General features: G+C 48.0%; 1 protein-coding gene across 9 annotated transcripts in view; it reads right to left on the bottom strand.

Annotated features, from left to right (window-relative positions):
• The window catches only part of TSC2 (TSC complex subunit 2), a 55047-nt gene that overhangs the window by 7340 nt on the left and 30539 nt on the right, over positions 1-17168 (bottom strand). For 2 of the 9 annotated variants that reach the window (XM_087973072.1, XM_087973073.1), the window contains exons 24-32: positions 16628-16730; positions 15989-16083; positions 14417-14548; positions 11767-11931; positions 11269-11421; positions 9809-9918; positions 8597-8779; positions 7600-7815; positions 1321-1389 (exon numbers count right to left, since the gene is read on the bottom strand). In XM_087973072.1, the coding sequence (XP_087829198.1) occupies positions 1321-1389; positions 7600-7815; positions 8597-8779; positions 9809-9918; positions 11269-11421; positions 11767-11931; positions 14417-14548; positions 15989-16083; positions 16628-16730 (1226 nt within the window). The remainder of the gene's footprint in view (positions 1-1320; positions 1390-7599; positions 7816-8596; positions 8780-9808; positions 9919-11268; positions 11422-11766; positions 11932-14416; positions 14549-15988; positions 16084-16627; positions 16731-17168) is intronic. The other 7 variants (XM_087973075.1, XM_087973076.1, XM_087973079.1 and 4 more) reach the window with 5 other exon arrangements.

The raw sequence follows: 17168 nt of genomic DNA, 5'->3' as shown, positions 1-17168 counted from the left end.
AACTCCCAGAATTCCCCAGCCTGTTCCTCCCACAGAGATCAAAGGAGCAAATGCAAAGTTAGTCCAATGTTGTTAACAACTTTGCCCAAAGTCTATCAGATATGGAATCTTGTTACGATGCTCTACGTACAAAGAGTCCCACTACACAGGCGATACTGTTCAGCTGCTTCATTCGTGGCCAAGTGGGAGTCAAACAAGAAGCTCATTGAGTTCCAACTCATTCTTGAGCGTTTTACTCTTTTTAGGGTTTCTTGGAAAATGCAGAGATGTGAAACAGAAACCATGATTTCTACACAAACATTATTAGGATGTCACTAGGTGTCAACAATACTGAACCCTTGAATCAACCATTAGAACTGGGGGGTGGAATGGGTGGATGGGTTTGTGGCCTGGCTGGATTATGGGGTGCTGGACAGCCCAAAGACAGTTTCTTTTTAAAGGTGGCTTTTAAAACTTATTTTTCTACCTTACCAGAATCAGCAACAGAGGGGGAAAACACTAGCCTTAGGGACATTGGTTGACGTTCAGAGTAGCCCATTTCAGAGTAGTTATTTCAGATTTAATGTTAAAACCACCTATCCTCACTTGCTAATGTGGTGATCTATTAAACTGTTCAAGCAGAAGACTTCTGGGCAACTTCACCAATGCCCCTGATTAAAATCCCTGGTTCTTTTTAGCAAATAGTATGTTTATCATATACTTCTATCCAATTGTCATATGCCTGATGATAATGAAGTATAACTGGGGCTGCTGACAAGGTGATGGGAAGGATAAGAGAGGTTTTGCACTGGTTTTGTGCTATTATTTTGAAGTAGCAGCAAAGGGCTTTGAAAAGAGCTTCCCGGGGCCTGGACATCCCATGGACATTGGTGGCTGCTTTTGCCCCGAGCAAGGGCCCCTGGCAGCTGCCTCTCTTCCAACTCCTTCGTCCATACTGGCACTCCCTGGCGTCCAGCCGTTACAGGGTGAGCTCCATAGCTTGAGACTGGAGCAGAGTCACTTGCAGAAGACGACCACAAGGAAGTACAACTGAACACGGCAGAAAACAGAAGGGAAGCTGAAGTGGTAAGAAAAGGTCAAAGGAACAGCAGGTTTTGTCCTTTAGAAGTTTTGAGCGACCAGCGACCAGAGGCTGCCTCTGCCTGGCCCACCTTTCTTCCCCTTCCTCCTTCCACTGGTTGATGAGAAAGAAAGACGGATGGCTGGAAGGACGGAGAAAAGCCCTCGGTATGAATCACAGGCATGCTTCCTTCCACACCAAGCTGCCTTTAAAAGCCAAGCCAAGCAGCAAACACCCTCCTTGAAAAGATGCAAATATACCTGCCCAGGAAATGCTCCTGTACAACCCTCCTTGAGAGCTGGTCAGGCCCATGGCAGAGAAAGAGGCCACTGTGGAGGGAAAACCAAGGGAGGAGCTACATCAAAAGGGAAGAGAGGAGAGACAGAGAGACAATATGGAGGGGAAAAAAATAACCGCAACCACAAATAAATATATAAAAGGCTCAGAAGCAGAGATGGAGGAATTGGAGCACTACAGTTTCTAATATTTTCTGCCTACCCTACAGTGGATGATTTAAAAAAGAAAAAAGGAAGGGGGAGTGAAATTATACACTAGTAAATAACTTTCTCTTACACAGGCGTCTTTCAAGATTTTCCCTATAAATTGTAATTTCCTGTTGGGAAAAACAGATTTAATTTTCCAGCATTTCAGGCTTATCAGACAATTATTTAGCTTTGATAATTCAGAATTCTAAATTTATTCCTTCTCTGAACTCTCTGACTCCTGTAAGGATTGTTACCCTTGTTTGAGAATCCTAAGTAGGCACTTAATGCTTAAATTAAATACTGAGTTATACTTACCATTATGCGAGATAGTCAGTGTGAACATACAAAAATCCATAGATGTTAAGTAATTGTGACTTTTAAAACATTTCATAATGCTGCCATTTAGCATCAGCTCAGTTTTGGCAAAGCAGATATTAAAGGATTTGTGGAACTTAAAATCAATTTAATTTACCTCACGTAGACTGTAACATTTATTATACCACACAGGAAGTACAAATTTATACCTGATTCACTGCAATTAACTTTTAACTTAGTCACTTTTCTGAACTTGTTTTATGATATATTTTCTGGGGCCTTTTTCTACTATATTAACACAATGTGCAAGCGCACACACGCACAGACGCTCTCTTATGGGGTTTGCTAGTTACATATTATTTTTTTAAAAAGCCAGCACAAAGTACATTTTCATATGTACATTTTGTATCCTTTTGAGAAATTGAGAAAACAATTTCTTCTCAAATGCAATGTGTTTTTCCATAGCACATTTACTACAATTAATGTACCGGTCGGTCATTTCACATACACATTGTTGGACCTCATCAGATGGAAACCCTGCATCTTCGCACCTGGAAAAGCATCCATAGCGAAACATGCAGCATTCCCAGGGAATCGACAATTGTTCCCAAATGAAGTCGACCTGCATCACCACCCTCTTCTGGCTCCAGTGCAGGCGTTGTGCTTTTCCTGAAGAGAGGGAGAGGCACCTCATGGCCACAGGAGGCACAAGACCACCCCACTCACCCCCAGCTCAAGTGCATGAGAGGCGGACTGGCTTTTATGCCTAAGGCAGGGCTAGAACTCACCGTCTCCCCATTTCTAGCTAAACCAAATTAGCCCTTTAAATAGAATTAAAAAAAATAAAAATAAAGCAGACCTATCCTGGGACATTCCTGCACACCTTAGCAAAAGAAGCAAAGCGCTGAGAAAACGTTGAGTGGCTCTTCTTACAGGCATTGGAAGAGGAGAGCGGTGCTAATCCACGGTGACAAAACAAAACCAGCACTTGAGCTAATTCCTCAAGCTGCTTTGAGATGATTGCCACTGTCCTAAAGCCAGACCAAGAGTCTTGTCATCTTCTTCAGATGGGAGCAGATGAGAAGCCACACAGATGTGGAGGCTGCGCTGGCTGTCGGATTTCAAGGACAAGACAATGCTCCACACCGAGAACACATTTGCTGAAAGACTGGAGGTTTTTCCCCCATGTTGGAAAGCAGCAAAGGATTTGCCCGTGGCATCACTATTGCCCAAGGGACGCCCAGTTGGGGGTTTCTCTTGTGTCCCCGTGAAGCTGCCCATCGAAGTGATACCCATGTGTCGCCCACATCCAAACTACTGGCTTATAGCAGGAGCTGGAGCTTGTGATGGGAGCTCACCCCGCCCTGCAGCAGCAACAGGTCTCCAGCACGAGCCTGTCACCGATTAAGCCCGACCAGCGTTCTAACCTCCTGAGCCACCTTGACCATACAAGGGGAAACGAGGCACTGGACTGTCCATCCCCCAGTACGGAGACAGAAGCAGGGATACGGAGTGATATCCGCCCAGGGTCCGCTGGAGATAGCAAACCAGCACAGCTGCCCCTTCTCTCAGCTCCAGAGATGGCCAGTAATGGCGAAGGAAATTGCTGAAGGGCCAGGGGCACGAAGGAGACATCCTGGGGCTGAAATTGCTGCCAGCACTGCTGCCTTCCTGGAGGAAAGGAAGGTACCTCACTAGACCTGCAGCCAGTCCAGAACAGGCTCTGCTACCAAGGAGAGCTGGGCAGGTCCTGTTCTGCGACGGAGCCCGGAATGGAAGTTGAGCTTCATGGCAGCTGCAATGCAGGAGCACCAGACCTATCAGTCACAAAGGCTGAGGCTGCCCTGCCTGGCATCTATGGGATGAGTCATGCACTGGAAGCATCAGGAGGGACTTAATTGTCCTTCTTAAACTTTCTGGCTCTTCTGAATGCAGCTCTTTACTACAGGCCTTGCTACCAGTAGCAGCCCAACGCAAACATTAATGCGCCTCCTCAGAGGGGACAGGACTGGCATTCTGTAAGGCAGAGTTTCTCAGCCTCAGCAAGTTTAAGGTTTGTCGACTGCTGGCCACAAATGCTAGCTGGGGAATTCTGGGACTTGAATTCCACGCATCTTAAAAGTTGCCAAGGTAGAGGGGGTTCCGGTTTGTCAGGCTTTGGCGGCGGCAGGAATTCGCGATTGTGCGCAATCCCTGCTGCGCTCGCTGCTGGAGTGCCTCCGATCCAGCTGGATTTGGAGGCTATAGTTATCCCGTAGGGATAACTGAAGACAGGGGAGATTCGGGCAGGGGTCCGGGGGCATCGCAACCCCCTTCCTCAGCCGGCTTAACTCCCTTTTCCAAAGGCGGTGGAGCGGCGGTCAGCAATGGCCGCCACAAAGAACCTCTCAGCCGGACAAGTTTTGTGCAGGAGGAAGTGGAGAAAGTGAAAGTTTTTGGCTGAACTGGGACAATAAGTAACGTCTGAATACCCTGGAAATCTATCTCTCTAAAGGATACATTGTTTCCCAAGAAGATCGTAAAAAGCTGCGGATGAAAGTGAAAAGGGAACTTTTTTTTTTCTTCACTCTCCTTCCCTACGGAGATAGCAGATGGAAATCAGAAATACCCGCTTTGGCAACAGAAGGTAACTAATCTTGAAAATTAAAGCCAAGGGGACATTAAAGATTTCTGAACGTTGATATTTAAAAATCAAAATCTTTTTGCTATAAGTGGGAAGGGAGAGGTAAATGATTTATACCAAGATTTTGCTGGAGGAGACTGCTTGGAGCTTATAAGATCAGAGACTGAACTGCAATAAGACTTCTAAAAAATCATTTTGGAATTGTGTAATTGAACTCTATCCCAGGAAGAGAAAGTATTAAAAGAAGAAAGTGCTAAATGAAACAGTTTGTGTTGATTTTGATTGCTTGATGACTTTGGGACTTTTGCAAATTATCTTTTGAAAGATTCTATTTATCAGGAAATACAGCAACAAGAAAGCTGGGATGAAGAAGAAGAAGCCATCTTTAATGGACAAACAATTTTAGTTGATGAATAAAAGGGAAAAAGGGGAAAGAAAATGGAGAATTCAAGATCTAAAAAAACAACCAAGAAAGGGAAAAATAAGGTGAAAAATCAATATAATGTCAGAAAGCAACAGAAAAGAGGAATACAACAGAGAGGGGAGACTAAGCGGGCGGAGATTGAGAGATGGGGGGGTAAAAAGACTAGATTCGACAAGAAAGGAAGGGAAAAAGGGAAGAGAAGTTATAAAGGCTTAAAACAAGATGTTAAAAAACGGGTTTTTTTAGAGACAAAGGGTAAAATACAATTTAAAAAGAGATTCTGCAAAAGTACATAAGATTGTATCGTAGTACTTGTATTTGAAATAGAGTTAGAAAATTGGAATATTATATGTGTTAATAGAATATTGTAGGGAATGTGTAAAATGTCTAAGATTTAATAATAGAGTTTAATTAATTAATTTGTTATGGAACATTGTTTTTACTATACTATAAGCTTATTATGTTTGTTATTTAAATGTTACCTAGAATGTACTAAGCAGAATCAGAATGCAAATTATGTATTACTTTAAGTGTTAAATTTGGGGGAAAGATAGAAAGGCGTCATACTTCAACCACTGATTACAGGAAAAATTTTGTATTAAAGAGAAAAGATAAATACACAATTGAAAAGGAACGGACAAAAGATACAAGTATAATGATTCAAATTGAGATGAAGTAAATAAAATAGAATTAAGAGAGTGAAAAGAGGGGAGAAGACATAGAGAAAATATAGAATGTTAAATAAGATATGAAATAATATATAAGGTGAGCATGAATTTGATTTATGTCTACAAAAAGATGTAACCCGGGGTTAAGCCGCTTTCTAAAAAGAAGTTTTATGTTTTCATGTTACGTGTTTTGTTTGTTTATGTTTGTTTATTGAGAATTAAGAATGTTGGATGAGAACATATGAAATCGTAAATAAGACAGATGAAAGTATAAGTTTAATGAATAAAATTGAATAGAAGTAAAGGGAAAAATAGTGAGAAATTGGAAAAAGAGTAATAAGATATGAAGTTGAATACATAAGATGCATATTAAATTGTGATTGTATGGAAATGTGATAATTTGGAACTATGCTGTACTTAAATAAGATGTTTTATTTGTTCTGTTAAAACTTAATAAGCAGTTTTTAGAAAAGATGTTTTATGTTCTTACGTTTTATGTTTTGTTTGTTTGTGTATTGTCTTTGAAAATCAATAAAATTTGTTTAAAAAAAAAAGTTGCTAAGGTAGAGAAACGCTGCTCTAATGGACTGGCACTAACAAAAGTACCGGCAAATGCGTGGCACAAGTAATGGTTGCTGAACACACTGGATTAAGAGTGTGCCAAAAATGGAAGACATGACCACAACAGACTCCTCAGCAAAGATCTGACAGCAGAGGTGAAACTTCACAGTGTGCCCTTCACAAAATAGACAGCAAAGTAGGAATCTTCTTCCACAATGGTGCAGCTTTCTGAAGAGAGACCAGTGAGCTGTAAACTCCCAAGAATTTCGTGTGAAATTACTGAGTAACCACATTAGAAGAGGAACAATTCTACATGCCAGCCCTGTGGCAGAATTACTGCAGCGTGCAAAATGTAAGCCCTGCTGCCCCTTGTTCCAAAGCAGACAGGCCCAGCAAAGCGATTCCAGGACTGAAGATTAGGACCCGGTTCCTGAGCCTGCCAAAGGCATTCTGTGCACGGAGGGGAGCCAAACCTCCTGAAGGCCTGCGCTCTGTCCTTCCAGGGCCGGAGGAGAACTGGTACCCTCCTGCAGGGTGCAATGACCGATGGTTGAAAGCTCCCTTTCTGCATCCTGCAGGAAGGAGGCGCACAGTGGGGAGGGGAGATCCTTTGGCAGGCAGCTCTTCCAACCAGCCCCTAAAGGGAAGAGGGGGCTGAAATCCAAGCAGAGAGGCAGTGCAGTCGGTTAAGGAGCCCCGGGGGAGGGGGGAGAAACCTAGTGCTAGGCCAGTGCCTCTCCCTGGGGGCAGCTGAAAATCTTGCTTGGATTTCAGCAGGGAGGATTTCCAGTGCCTGAGCAGAGCCCCCCTTCCAGGGGCTCGTGTGCTCTTTGCCAGGGATTCAGTCCATTTAATCCACACATCACTTAATGATTGCAAGGTGAGCGCCAGAACTGCAGCTGCTGAGCAAAGCACTTCTTGCTTAACAACTGTTTTGCTCAATGGCTGAGATTCCGGGCCCAACTGTGGCCATTAAGTATGAACTGCCTGTACGACTCTCCAAGGACCTGCACTGTAGATGGGCTGCACCAGAGACCCAAGCCAAGGAGAACCACCACCCTCCTCCTCCTCCTCCTCCTCTGCCTGGCTAGAGGGAAAGAAATGCGGATTTTAGTTCCGTGTTGGGAGAGCAGCAAGAAAGGTCTCCTGCAGGCAGCTCTTCCAGCCAGCCCCTAAAGGGAGCCTTGATGGGTTTATGGCCCATCAAACAAACCCAAACCCAGGAATCCAGATCTACTGAATTGACCTTTTCATCCTGCATTTCTACCTTAAAGGCTTCAACTTATTCAGGAGGTGTTTTTGATGGCTTTGTAAAAGAGGCTTTCAACGTGGCTATTTATGGCTCTCAGACTAGCCTGGAGGCTGAGGCTGGGCCAACGTTTTCCGTGCAAAGCAACAACTCCGCAGTGAAGCCCCTTGGGACAGGTGGTGCTTCCCGTGGGGCCTCCCGAGCTGGGCCTCACCTGTGTTGGAGCGCTGCAGGAGAGACGGCTTGGCTGTTCCCGTGGACAGGCTGGAGGAGGGGACCGAGAGGGACTTGTACAGGGCAGTTTCGCGGTGCTCCTTGAAGCGCTCGGCTGCCATCAGGGCGTTGGAGAGCTCCTGCAGGGGCATGTTGTTGATGTCGGAAGAGAAGGGGCTCAGCGGGTTTTCCAGGCTCATCAGCCAGCTGGTGTTACCTGAGGAGAGAGAAGAACGTGGCCAGGGAGGGCCCCATCAAGCAGGGCAGCCTCGTCTGGGAAGAGAAGGACAAAACTCCCTTCCAAGGTTTCCCCCATAAGCTTCTTTTGGTGCGACTGAACCATTCTGAGCCCTCCGTCCCAGGAATATCTGGGCATCCCAACCTGCTGAAATCCACCTCCCCAAAGAATCTGAATTCTCCAGCCTGATCAAGTCTGCCTGAAGGTTGCCCTTCTAGGAACCCGGACTCCTCTCCCAGCCCAGCTCCAGACTGGATCCCTTTGAAAGCGCCAGCAGGATCGCCTTCTGTTCTCCACCACCAACCCTCTGGAACACGAGCATCAGCGACGGAGAGCAGGCTCCTCTCATCTCCCAGCTGCCCCCATTCCCTTGACAGGCCTATGAAGACACACTCCTGGTGCTAAACATCTATGGAGATTCTCAGTCCTCCGGGTCACAGTTGTCCCAAAGGGGCTTTTTCAGGAGGCAGCTGGACTTTCTTGTTTTTCTTTGAAGAGGTTTCCCTTCTCATCCAAGAAGCTTCTTCAGCTCTGATTGGATGGTGAGGAATGGATTTATATTCCTTGCAGACAGCTGGTCGTTTGCATCCTTTTGAATGCATAAATCCTTCCCTTCCCCCGCATCCAGTCAGAGCTAAAGAAGCTTCTTGGATGAGAAGTGAAATGTCTTCAAAGAAAAACCAGAAAGTCCAGCTGCCTCTTGGAAAAAATAAAGCCCCTTTGGGACTCCCGGTGCTAGTTAGCGCCATAGCGCACCTACCTGTTGGCCTCCGCACTGATATTTCTGCCCAGCCTTGAGTCAGGAGGGGGACGTAAGCAGCCAGGTTAGCCTTCTCAGTTTGGGGCGCAGGCGCAGGAGAGCTTGGGGGCACCTGGGGTCCCGTGCTGGTTGAGAAGTGGGAGGCAGAGCTGTCCAGAGCACCAACCCGCAAAGCATGGCCTCCTGCACGAGAGAGGGAAGTCACGGGGCTGCCCTGGATTCCAGGCTAAACCGAAGCTCAGGAGGAGCAACCCAGGAGGGCAACGGAAGGGGACGCAGCCGACCCCTTTCCCAAGGGGGGGTGGAGTTGTACCCCTGCCTTTCTCTTTCAGCCAGCCACGCACTCACCCAGGCGCAGGCGCCCTCCCTTCCCTCCTCTGGGGCATTCCAAGAATCCGCTCCACCGAAGGCTCTCGGTTCTCCTCCCCTCCAGGTGCAAGTCCCCGGGGGCAGCGGGGGGAGGAGGGGAGCGGCGCCTGGGAAACCCCGGGGTGTGCAAGGAGGTTCAAGGAAGGCCGGGCTTCTGCTCCTTGCCTCCATCCAGGCCACCTGGCAGAAGCCCTGCAATGGAAGACCAGCCGTCTCCCTGCGCCCTGCTTAAGGCAGACTTGGCAATAGGCTCTGAAGTTGGGCTCAGGCCGCTCCAACTGAAAAAGGGTTGAAGGAGAGCGAAGATGTTGAGAGATCCAGCCGATGGACGCATTCCTCCCATTTAAAGCAGGGATTGGCCACCTGGTTCCCTTCGGACATTCTGGGCTACAACTCCCATCAGTCAGTCACTAGCTCCCTTGACTGGGTTTTAATGGGAATTGTAGTCAAAAGCCCTGGTGGCTGCCATCACACTTCCACTTTTCGTTCCCAAGCAAGAGGCCGAGTCATTTCATGCCACTGGCCCTGCGGAGGCCGCCAGCATTTGGGCGCTGGGAGCTTCCTTGCCCCTCTTCCTTCCTGGAATCACCGAATGCTCAGCCACAAGAATCAGAAACCAGAGCCTGACCACGCACCTGGCATTACTGCCGATAGGACGACGGGGAGATCGGGATCCAACCGCAACATTTTCCGTTTTAGTTATTTTACTCCTTCGATGGACAAAGGCTCCCAGCTCAGCAGAGCCCACAAACAGCAAGCTTATTCTTTTACAGGATTAACCGCCGCCATGCCAAGTACATTTTCCTGCCCCTAAATTCATGTTTGTGTTGGGAGGCTCCTTACCTGACATGGACCTGACTCGGCTGCGGGTTCGAACCACCTGTGGGCCAGCCTGAGATTCGAGTTTTGCCGGCGCCTCCTTTGACTGCCTCACTTGCAAGCTGTGATCTGAACTGGGAATCAGAAACAATCTTCCTGTCAATTCATTAGGAAACAGGAGACTCTTTTTGGCCTGAACCTTAACCTGCAGCTCAGGATTTATAGACAGGCTTCGACTCAACCCTGGCAAGACTCCCCAATTTTGGCCCACAGGCTCCAGCTGGTGTGCAACTTGGGGTCCTCCCGAGAGCAGGTGGTAGCCATGGCTTTGCACAGGCTCACCTGGGGCACCAATTGTGCTTCTTCCTGGACCGGGACACCTTGGTTGGATAGCTGCAAGGCATTCTACATGGAGCTGCCCTTGAAGACCACCCAGACACTACCCGTGTTCTAGAATCCGGGGGTGCAGGCGAAATGGGAGCCCATCTCACACCTTCACCGAGTTTCCTTCTGGGTGCAAATCAAAGTGCCTGTAATTACCTTTAAAAGCCCTCCAGGCCAGGCTGCCTGCCAGGCAGCTTCTCCCCAAGGACATCTGCCCGTCCTTCCAGACCAGATGAGGTGGCCCCACTCCTAGTCCTTTCCCTTCGACACTGCCATCCTATGGGATTGAGGAAGCGGGAACCCCCTTCCTGAAGTCCAGCAGGCCTCCCTTCTCCCCAAAGCACTTAAGGCCTGGTTTTTCCCCGGGCACCAGAGCAGGGCGAGACTGGCGAGAGGACTTAATGCTGGATGCATGTGGAAGTTTAACTTTGATGCCAGCTTGATGATGCGCGTATGTACTAGCGGTATATTCATGTTGTTTTAATGGTTGGGAGGGAATGAGGGGGGCATTCCCAGTTCATGCCTTGGAAAGTCAGTCTAGTGATCAACTAACAGCTGCCCGTCAGAACAGGAAAAGTAAGGCAAGATGGACTTGGGAGTTCTGCAGAGAACATGCTTCCAATGCCCACATCCGATAGAATATTTGTTGGGCAGTGGCATCAATGTCAAGAACATTTGTTTGCTTCTGATGTAATGCAATGTTTTAAGCATATAGATATTATAATTGGCAAATTTGTTTACAGCACCATTTTCTGTTGTTGTGCTACAGTGAAGGAACCCGTAATGGTGGCAGAACCTCCCAGAGGACTAGCTGCCAAGACGGACGACTTTTAATCCTGCAGAACCAGATCGTTTTTCCACGCTCCGTCTCTGCCTTCAGATTGAGGCTCTGCTTTTACCACTGCAAACCAGCCTCTCTCAACCTTGGCAAGTTTATATGTGCTGGCTGGAGAATTCTGGAAGCTGAAGTTCACGCATCATACTGATCTAAACAATGTCAATGTTTAAAATCTGGACAAAAACTCCCCCTTCCCTTGCGGTTAATAACATTGTCATTAATTTTTCTGACCCTCTTACTTTAAGAGCTGTAGGAGGCTTACCTGGATTCTGCACCATTATGGCGCTCTCCGTGGTCAAGGCCCAGGAGGGACCTGGTTCCTGTCCCAACACTTGTAGTGATTGTAACAAGCTTGTTACCCACTAGCCATGTCTTGGTCCTCCCTCCAGCCAAGAGGAACTCTCCCACCGGAGACCTAAAAGCCCGCAGAAAACAAGGATAAAGATGCTATCGAAGTCCCTCTGAATAGGGAGATCTCAACATTCATTTAAAGTTTCCCAAAGAAACCTTCCAAATCCCATTCCCACCTCCGGAAGGAAAATACACAGTAGGTGAATCAAAGAGCCATAATTCTCAACTGATTTTCCATCCCCCCTGAGCAAGCAATCTCTTCAAGCACCATTCTTGATTTGAGGTGCTGATACTCAGACAGGCAGAGATTAGAGTTTGCACCAATTCCAGCCCTTAATGCTGCAGGTGTTGGACTTATCCCCCTGGGAAGAAGTCCCTGCAAACACCAGCGGAGAGCAGCTACTCCAACCTTTTGGGCACAGCTGTGAAGTTGGAAAAGACATATCGGGCCATCATGTCGAGGCAGGTCTCGGTGAGCTCCAAGTGGAGAGTCTTCAGGTTGTCATCGGCCTGAGCCATGGAGTTCTCATCGGCAGAGCCCAGGCTGGAGCTGGTAATGGAGGTTTGAATCCGGCTAGAAAAGGGGGGCAGGGAGAAGGTGATAATTTGGAAGAACAACTCTCCCAAGGGATAAAGGTCCCCGAATTCCATTAAGCATGCAGCAGGCTGAGTTGTGGGCAGATATATCCGATTCTGGGACAGTTTTAACTGACAGGCCTCACGCTGGCTTGGGGAGCCCTGAAGCCTCAAGGGCCAGGAAGCAAATGCAAGGAAAGGAGGAAATGGGGGGCTATTTCATCTATTCCCGGAAGCAGAGAAGGGCCAGGTGGCATCGGAGAGTACCTGGCAAGAACTGACTGCCGGTCATTTCCAGGACTCGTGCTTGTCTCTGACCGAACAGCAAGGGGTCTAGTGGCTGATTCAGGATTAAACCAGGTAATTATGTACAAAAATGAATTTACTTTGTAAAAGAAAAAAACTAAAGGAATCAAACTGAACTACCTCAGAAAAATGCAAACAGAAAGATTCCCATTGAATCAAATGTGGGAGCAGGAAATCAGTAATGTTTCTCTCCCCCTTCCAGACAACCCAGGGGGCTGCAAATTGCTTTCTCTCCCCTGGTTCTAGCCCCATAACAAGAGCCCTGCAAGGCCCCCAGGTGGCTCCCCTGGCTGAGATGTTCAAGTCCACCGAGTCTGATATTTGGGGGAAACCTTGTATTTAATACCAGTATTAAGTATTTAATGTTAAGCATTGATTAAAACACGTTAGCTTAATAGTCAATAGTCTTTGACTTAAGAACACAACTGAGCCCTAAATCTGAGCGCTAAGTGAGGCAGCTGTTAAGTGGGTCTCACCTCATTTTGCCCCCTTTCTTGCAGGGTTGTTAAGTGAATCGCTGTGGTTCTTAAGTGAGCAACATGGTGACTGAGGGAATCTGGCTTCCCCATTGACTTGGCTTGTCAGAAGGCTGCAAAAGGGGATCACATCACACACACACACACACACACACACACCCACACCCCGGGGACACGGCAACTGTCCTAATCCTGTTCCATTTAAATCGAAACCAATGTGCCAATCCTGTCCCCCGCTTGGCCTCTTCCGCTCCTTCTGGGAACAGAGCCACAACCTGCTGGTGAAAGCCCGAGTGTCGGACCCGGCTCAAAATGGACAGCGCACCCAACACCGCAGGATTTGCCCCAAATGGAAAAAATGGTGGCTGCCACAGGGCAGTGCGCCATCCAAAGCAGTTTTGGTGGCCATCTTGCTTGTTTTACCCTCCCTGCAGAAGCCCCCACCGCATCCCCTCCTCAAACAGAATTATTTCACAAACAAGTTCTGAAGGTGCAGAATTTTGCTCCAAGGCACACCAGCTTTCATATCTGAGTCCCGTTGCCTGATTTTGTGTTGGCTCTTATGGCTCTCCTTTGGCTGCTCTTTAACCTACACCTGACTGTTGTTGTGGTCTGCAGGAAAACCCCTCCGCTCCCCAGTTCTTCTGTCTGTTTGGTTTTCTTTTCCAGTTAACTGGAAGAAAGCATGTGAGTCTCCAGACAAGGTCGTCTCTGTGATGGGCTCCTCCCTCTGCAATTACTCGGCTGCTAAAGCAGAGAAAGCAAAGGCTGCCCCAAATGTTCCCAAAGCTGTTGGAATTTAGGGTACCCTAACTGATGATCCTGTTCCAGTTCACCAGCAGCTGGGATTCCTCTTTGCAGCAGCTGCCCCTTCCCCGCCCAGATCCTCAGTACAGCTGTTGAAGGGCACCCCTGCCAGGCATCACCGAGAAGCCAGCTCTGATGCCTAAGACGAGACTCGCAAATCCCCTCCTTTCTTTCTCTTCCTCACAGCTGGCTAGTGACACAGTAAAGCAGCCCCAGTTATGGTTACCTTCCAAACTAGGGTCAAACGTTGGCTGAAGGGAATCCAGGTTAGCTCTGACGGGGCTGGGGGAAGGCAGCAGGGAATACACGCCTGAATTCCTGAGTGGGTTTTTCTTGCAGAGAATGTTACGTTTGCCTTGGATATGAAAGAGATGCATTCTGGATGCCTTCCTTCTTCTGAACTGCTCCAACCAAACAGGCGATGAGATGGCAAGCCTGAACCATTCATTCTCCAAAGATAGATCTCAAGTTCCACATCCCCATTTCCACTCCATCCTGTGGTGTCTGCACAGGTTTGAACACTGATATTATGAAGCGCAGAGCCAGCAAACAGGATGCTTTCATTTCGGCCGTGGAATAACCACCATTTGAAAGGTTTAAGCCAGAAGCAACCACAACCTGTCATACCCTAAGAAATGGCCGGGGGGAGGGGGGAATATCTGGGCCAAGCAACAGCACGATCTCTTCAAACCAAACCAAGCCAAGCCAAACCGAACTCAGACCGTTATCCTGAAACATGCATCAACATGCTTGCAAAGCTACTGTGAGGGTGGGCGTCAGGAAGCCAAGCGGGAGTCCCAACATGCACCGTCCCAGCCGCATCAGCACAGTCAAGAGGCACCCCCCTTGCTCTCCACCCTCCTCCTCCTCCTCCTCTTGTCCAAGCATCACTACCTGTGGGCTGCATGGTCAGACACACTGATGCTGCGGGAGCGGAAGGCATCAACGGCCGAGGGATCCTTCAGGGCTCTCACGGGAGGAGACTGGTTCAAGTTTGGCCTGGCATTTTTGGCTACTTTAAAGCTACTAAGGGCAAAGCAGCATCGGAACCAGAGAGGCGTGATTGCACAGGAAAGAAATCATTGGAAGGATGGGATGTGAAAGGCCACAAACGCCCCAGAAGACGGTGGAGAAAAGAAAAGAAAAGAAAAGAAAAGAAAAGAAAAGAAAAGAAAAGAAAAGAAAAGAAAAGAAAAGAAAAGAAAAGAAAAGAAAAAGAAAAAAACAGAAGACAAAAGGCCAAAAAAAAAGGAGGGAAGGGAATTAAAAAACAAGAAAAACTTAACAGCATGAACATTTTAAACACAACAAACCCCTGTTTTGCTCCAGAATGCTCAGTGTTACCCCAACCCAAAATAAAACAGAACACAAACCAGATGAAATTAGCACAACTTCACGCACAACCAGATGAAATTAGCGCAACTTAACACAAAGGAGGATTGAAAGTGGCAGCTGGAATGTGAAGGTGCATCGGACAAGGGAGCAGCTGAGTGGGCAGAGACAGGCCCAGAGACCTCCAAGGTGCCTTTCACAACACTGCCCCAAGTGACCCACAAAGCCACAAGGCTCCTAAGGAAGCGACTCCAGGGCTGAACCAGAACAAGCCCAAGACGGGGGCTAAGAATTACTGCCTTTTTCCTACTGCCAAACAAAATTATTTCATTTCAAAGCAAGCAGGTTTTTCTCAGTGGGAAGGATCACTCTAGTCTAGACTCGAATCAGGACACCACCAGAGAAAGGCATCAGGAGCTGGGAGAATATGCATTTCTTACCAGGCAGACAAACACATTCTTGTACCTGAGCTGCTTCTGTGAAAACATACCAAATCTGACTACAATTTATTCATAGTTTGGGGATTTCTGGCGAATGTTCTGTTTAGAAGCAAGTCATAAGAACCATTAATCTCTAAATCAAGAGGATCTCTCCTTTGGAGAGGAACAGATTCCAAGAGTTTTTGGAAAGAGTTTGTGGAGACTCTACCCCAATTCTGACCTGAACTGACAAATCAGCAATATTTTAACTTGATGAGAATAAAATATTCGGTCAAGTTAGTGGTGACAGAGCCATGGCAAAAAAGCGGGAAAGGTGCCCATGAGAAAGATCGATTTGAGACATTTCAATGTTTGTGATTTAACCTGAGTCAGGAAGTCTACACTCCGGCCTCCGCTTGGCATCCCATTCCGATGGTTGACAGTACTGGGAGAAGAACTGAGGCCCCCCTAGAGCACTTCAGCCACCTCAAGACGTGGGGATAAGAGGACAGGCACCCCAAGAGGGTGAGTCCGACCTCTTCACCAAGAAGGAAGGCGAAGGCTCTGCGTTCCTTCTCTCTTCTCCAGATACGTTGCAGCCACCAGCCAGCCAGAGCGAGTGGGCAAAGGCTGAGGGAAGCTATTCTTGCCAAGACCGCTTCAAACGGCTGCCAAAGCAAGAGAAGAGCCTTTCCTGCCCTCAGGGCCAACTTACTTCTTGGGCCTCTCGTTCAGACTGGTACTCCGAGCCCGGAAACTGTCTTTTTCTGGGGTGTCATCGAAGGAGAGGAGGATGTTCGACCGCAAGCCCTGTCCAAAAGAGGAGAGGGGGTGGGGGAGTGTGCCAGAGAGGATCCAAGAGGTTCTCTGCCCCAGATGGGCCTCGGCACAACACCCCAGCTGACACCCCCCCCCCAGGAGGCACCTGGCGTCAGCCCCACAAGGCAGACCAGATGCGGGCACCACGGCCATGTACCAAGGGCTATTTCTATGGTAACAGCCAGAGGAAACATCTCTTGCAAATTGCACTGTGCTTCCCCCTCCCTCTGCAGGAGAAGGAGGGAGGGGCTCCCTTGCCCTGTAGCAACTCTCCCTCCTCACCCTCAAGGCCAATCCCTCTGTCCTCCACCTGGCTGGGAAAAGGCCGTATAAAGCCACAAAGTCACTTCGAGCAAAATCTTCCCAGCCTCACTAACTGGGAGGTAAGTGAGAACAGCCCCCACAACAAAGGCCACAGGAGTGAGTGGCAGCGCCTGCGGGCTGGAAGACCCACTTCTGAGACCTGCCAGGGTTGAGAAGCGGCTGCAGAAGCCGGGTTTTTCCTTGGCCTTCCTTAATGAGGGAAGACACTCACCTTAGTGATAAAGGGAACGAAGTCCTTCCGAAAGGGGAGGCGACATTTGATAAACCACATGGCTATGACATGATGCGCCAGGCATACAATATACTGGTTAAACCTACAAACAGTTAAGAAGGGATGTTTAGGAGCCCTCCCGAGGGCCTGGGCCTATGGGCTCTTATGGGCAGACAATCAATCAATTTATAAATCAAAAAAGACACAGTCAATCAAATTAACAACAACAGCATGGGGCAAAGCAGCCAGGCCAACCTGAGTGATCTATTATACAATGGAAGCGCTACAAAGAAGTCAATATTGTGAAGGTCATGCCAATACGCAGGAAATTTGCCTGGGAAGAAAAGGCACCACAGCTGACACATTCATCAAGCAGCCTCTTCACCATGAGAGCCGCGGTGGCACAGTGGTTAGAGTGCAGTATTGCAGGGCTACTTCTGCTGACTGCCAGCTGCCTGTAATTTGGCAGTTCCAATCCCACCAGGCTCAAAGTTGACTCAGCCTTCCCACCTCCCAAGGTGGGTAAAATGAGGACCCAGAT

This window comes from Notechis scutatus, chromosome 12, assembly GCF_049901735.1.
Source record: "Notechis scutatus isolate UNSWTSFEM ecotype Mainland chromosome 12, rNotScu1.2, whole genome shotgun sequence".
Lineage (NCBI taxonomy): Eukaryota > Metazoa > Chordata > Lepidosauria > Squamata > Elapidae > Notechis > Notechis scutatus.
Note: the sequence above shows the minus strand (reverse complement) of the source record. Positions and strands in the feature narration are given on the sequence as shown.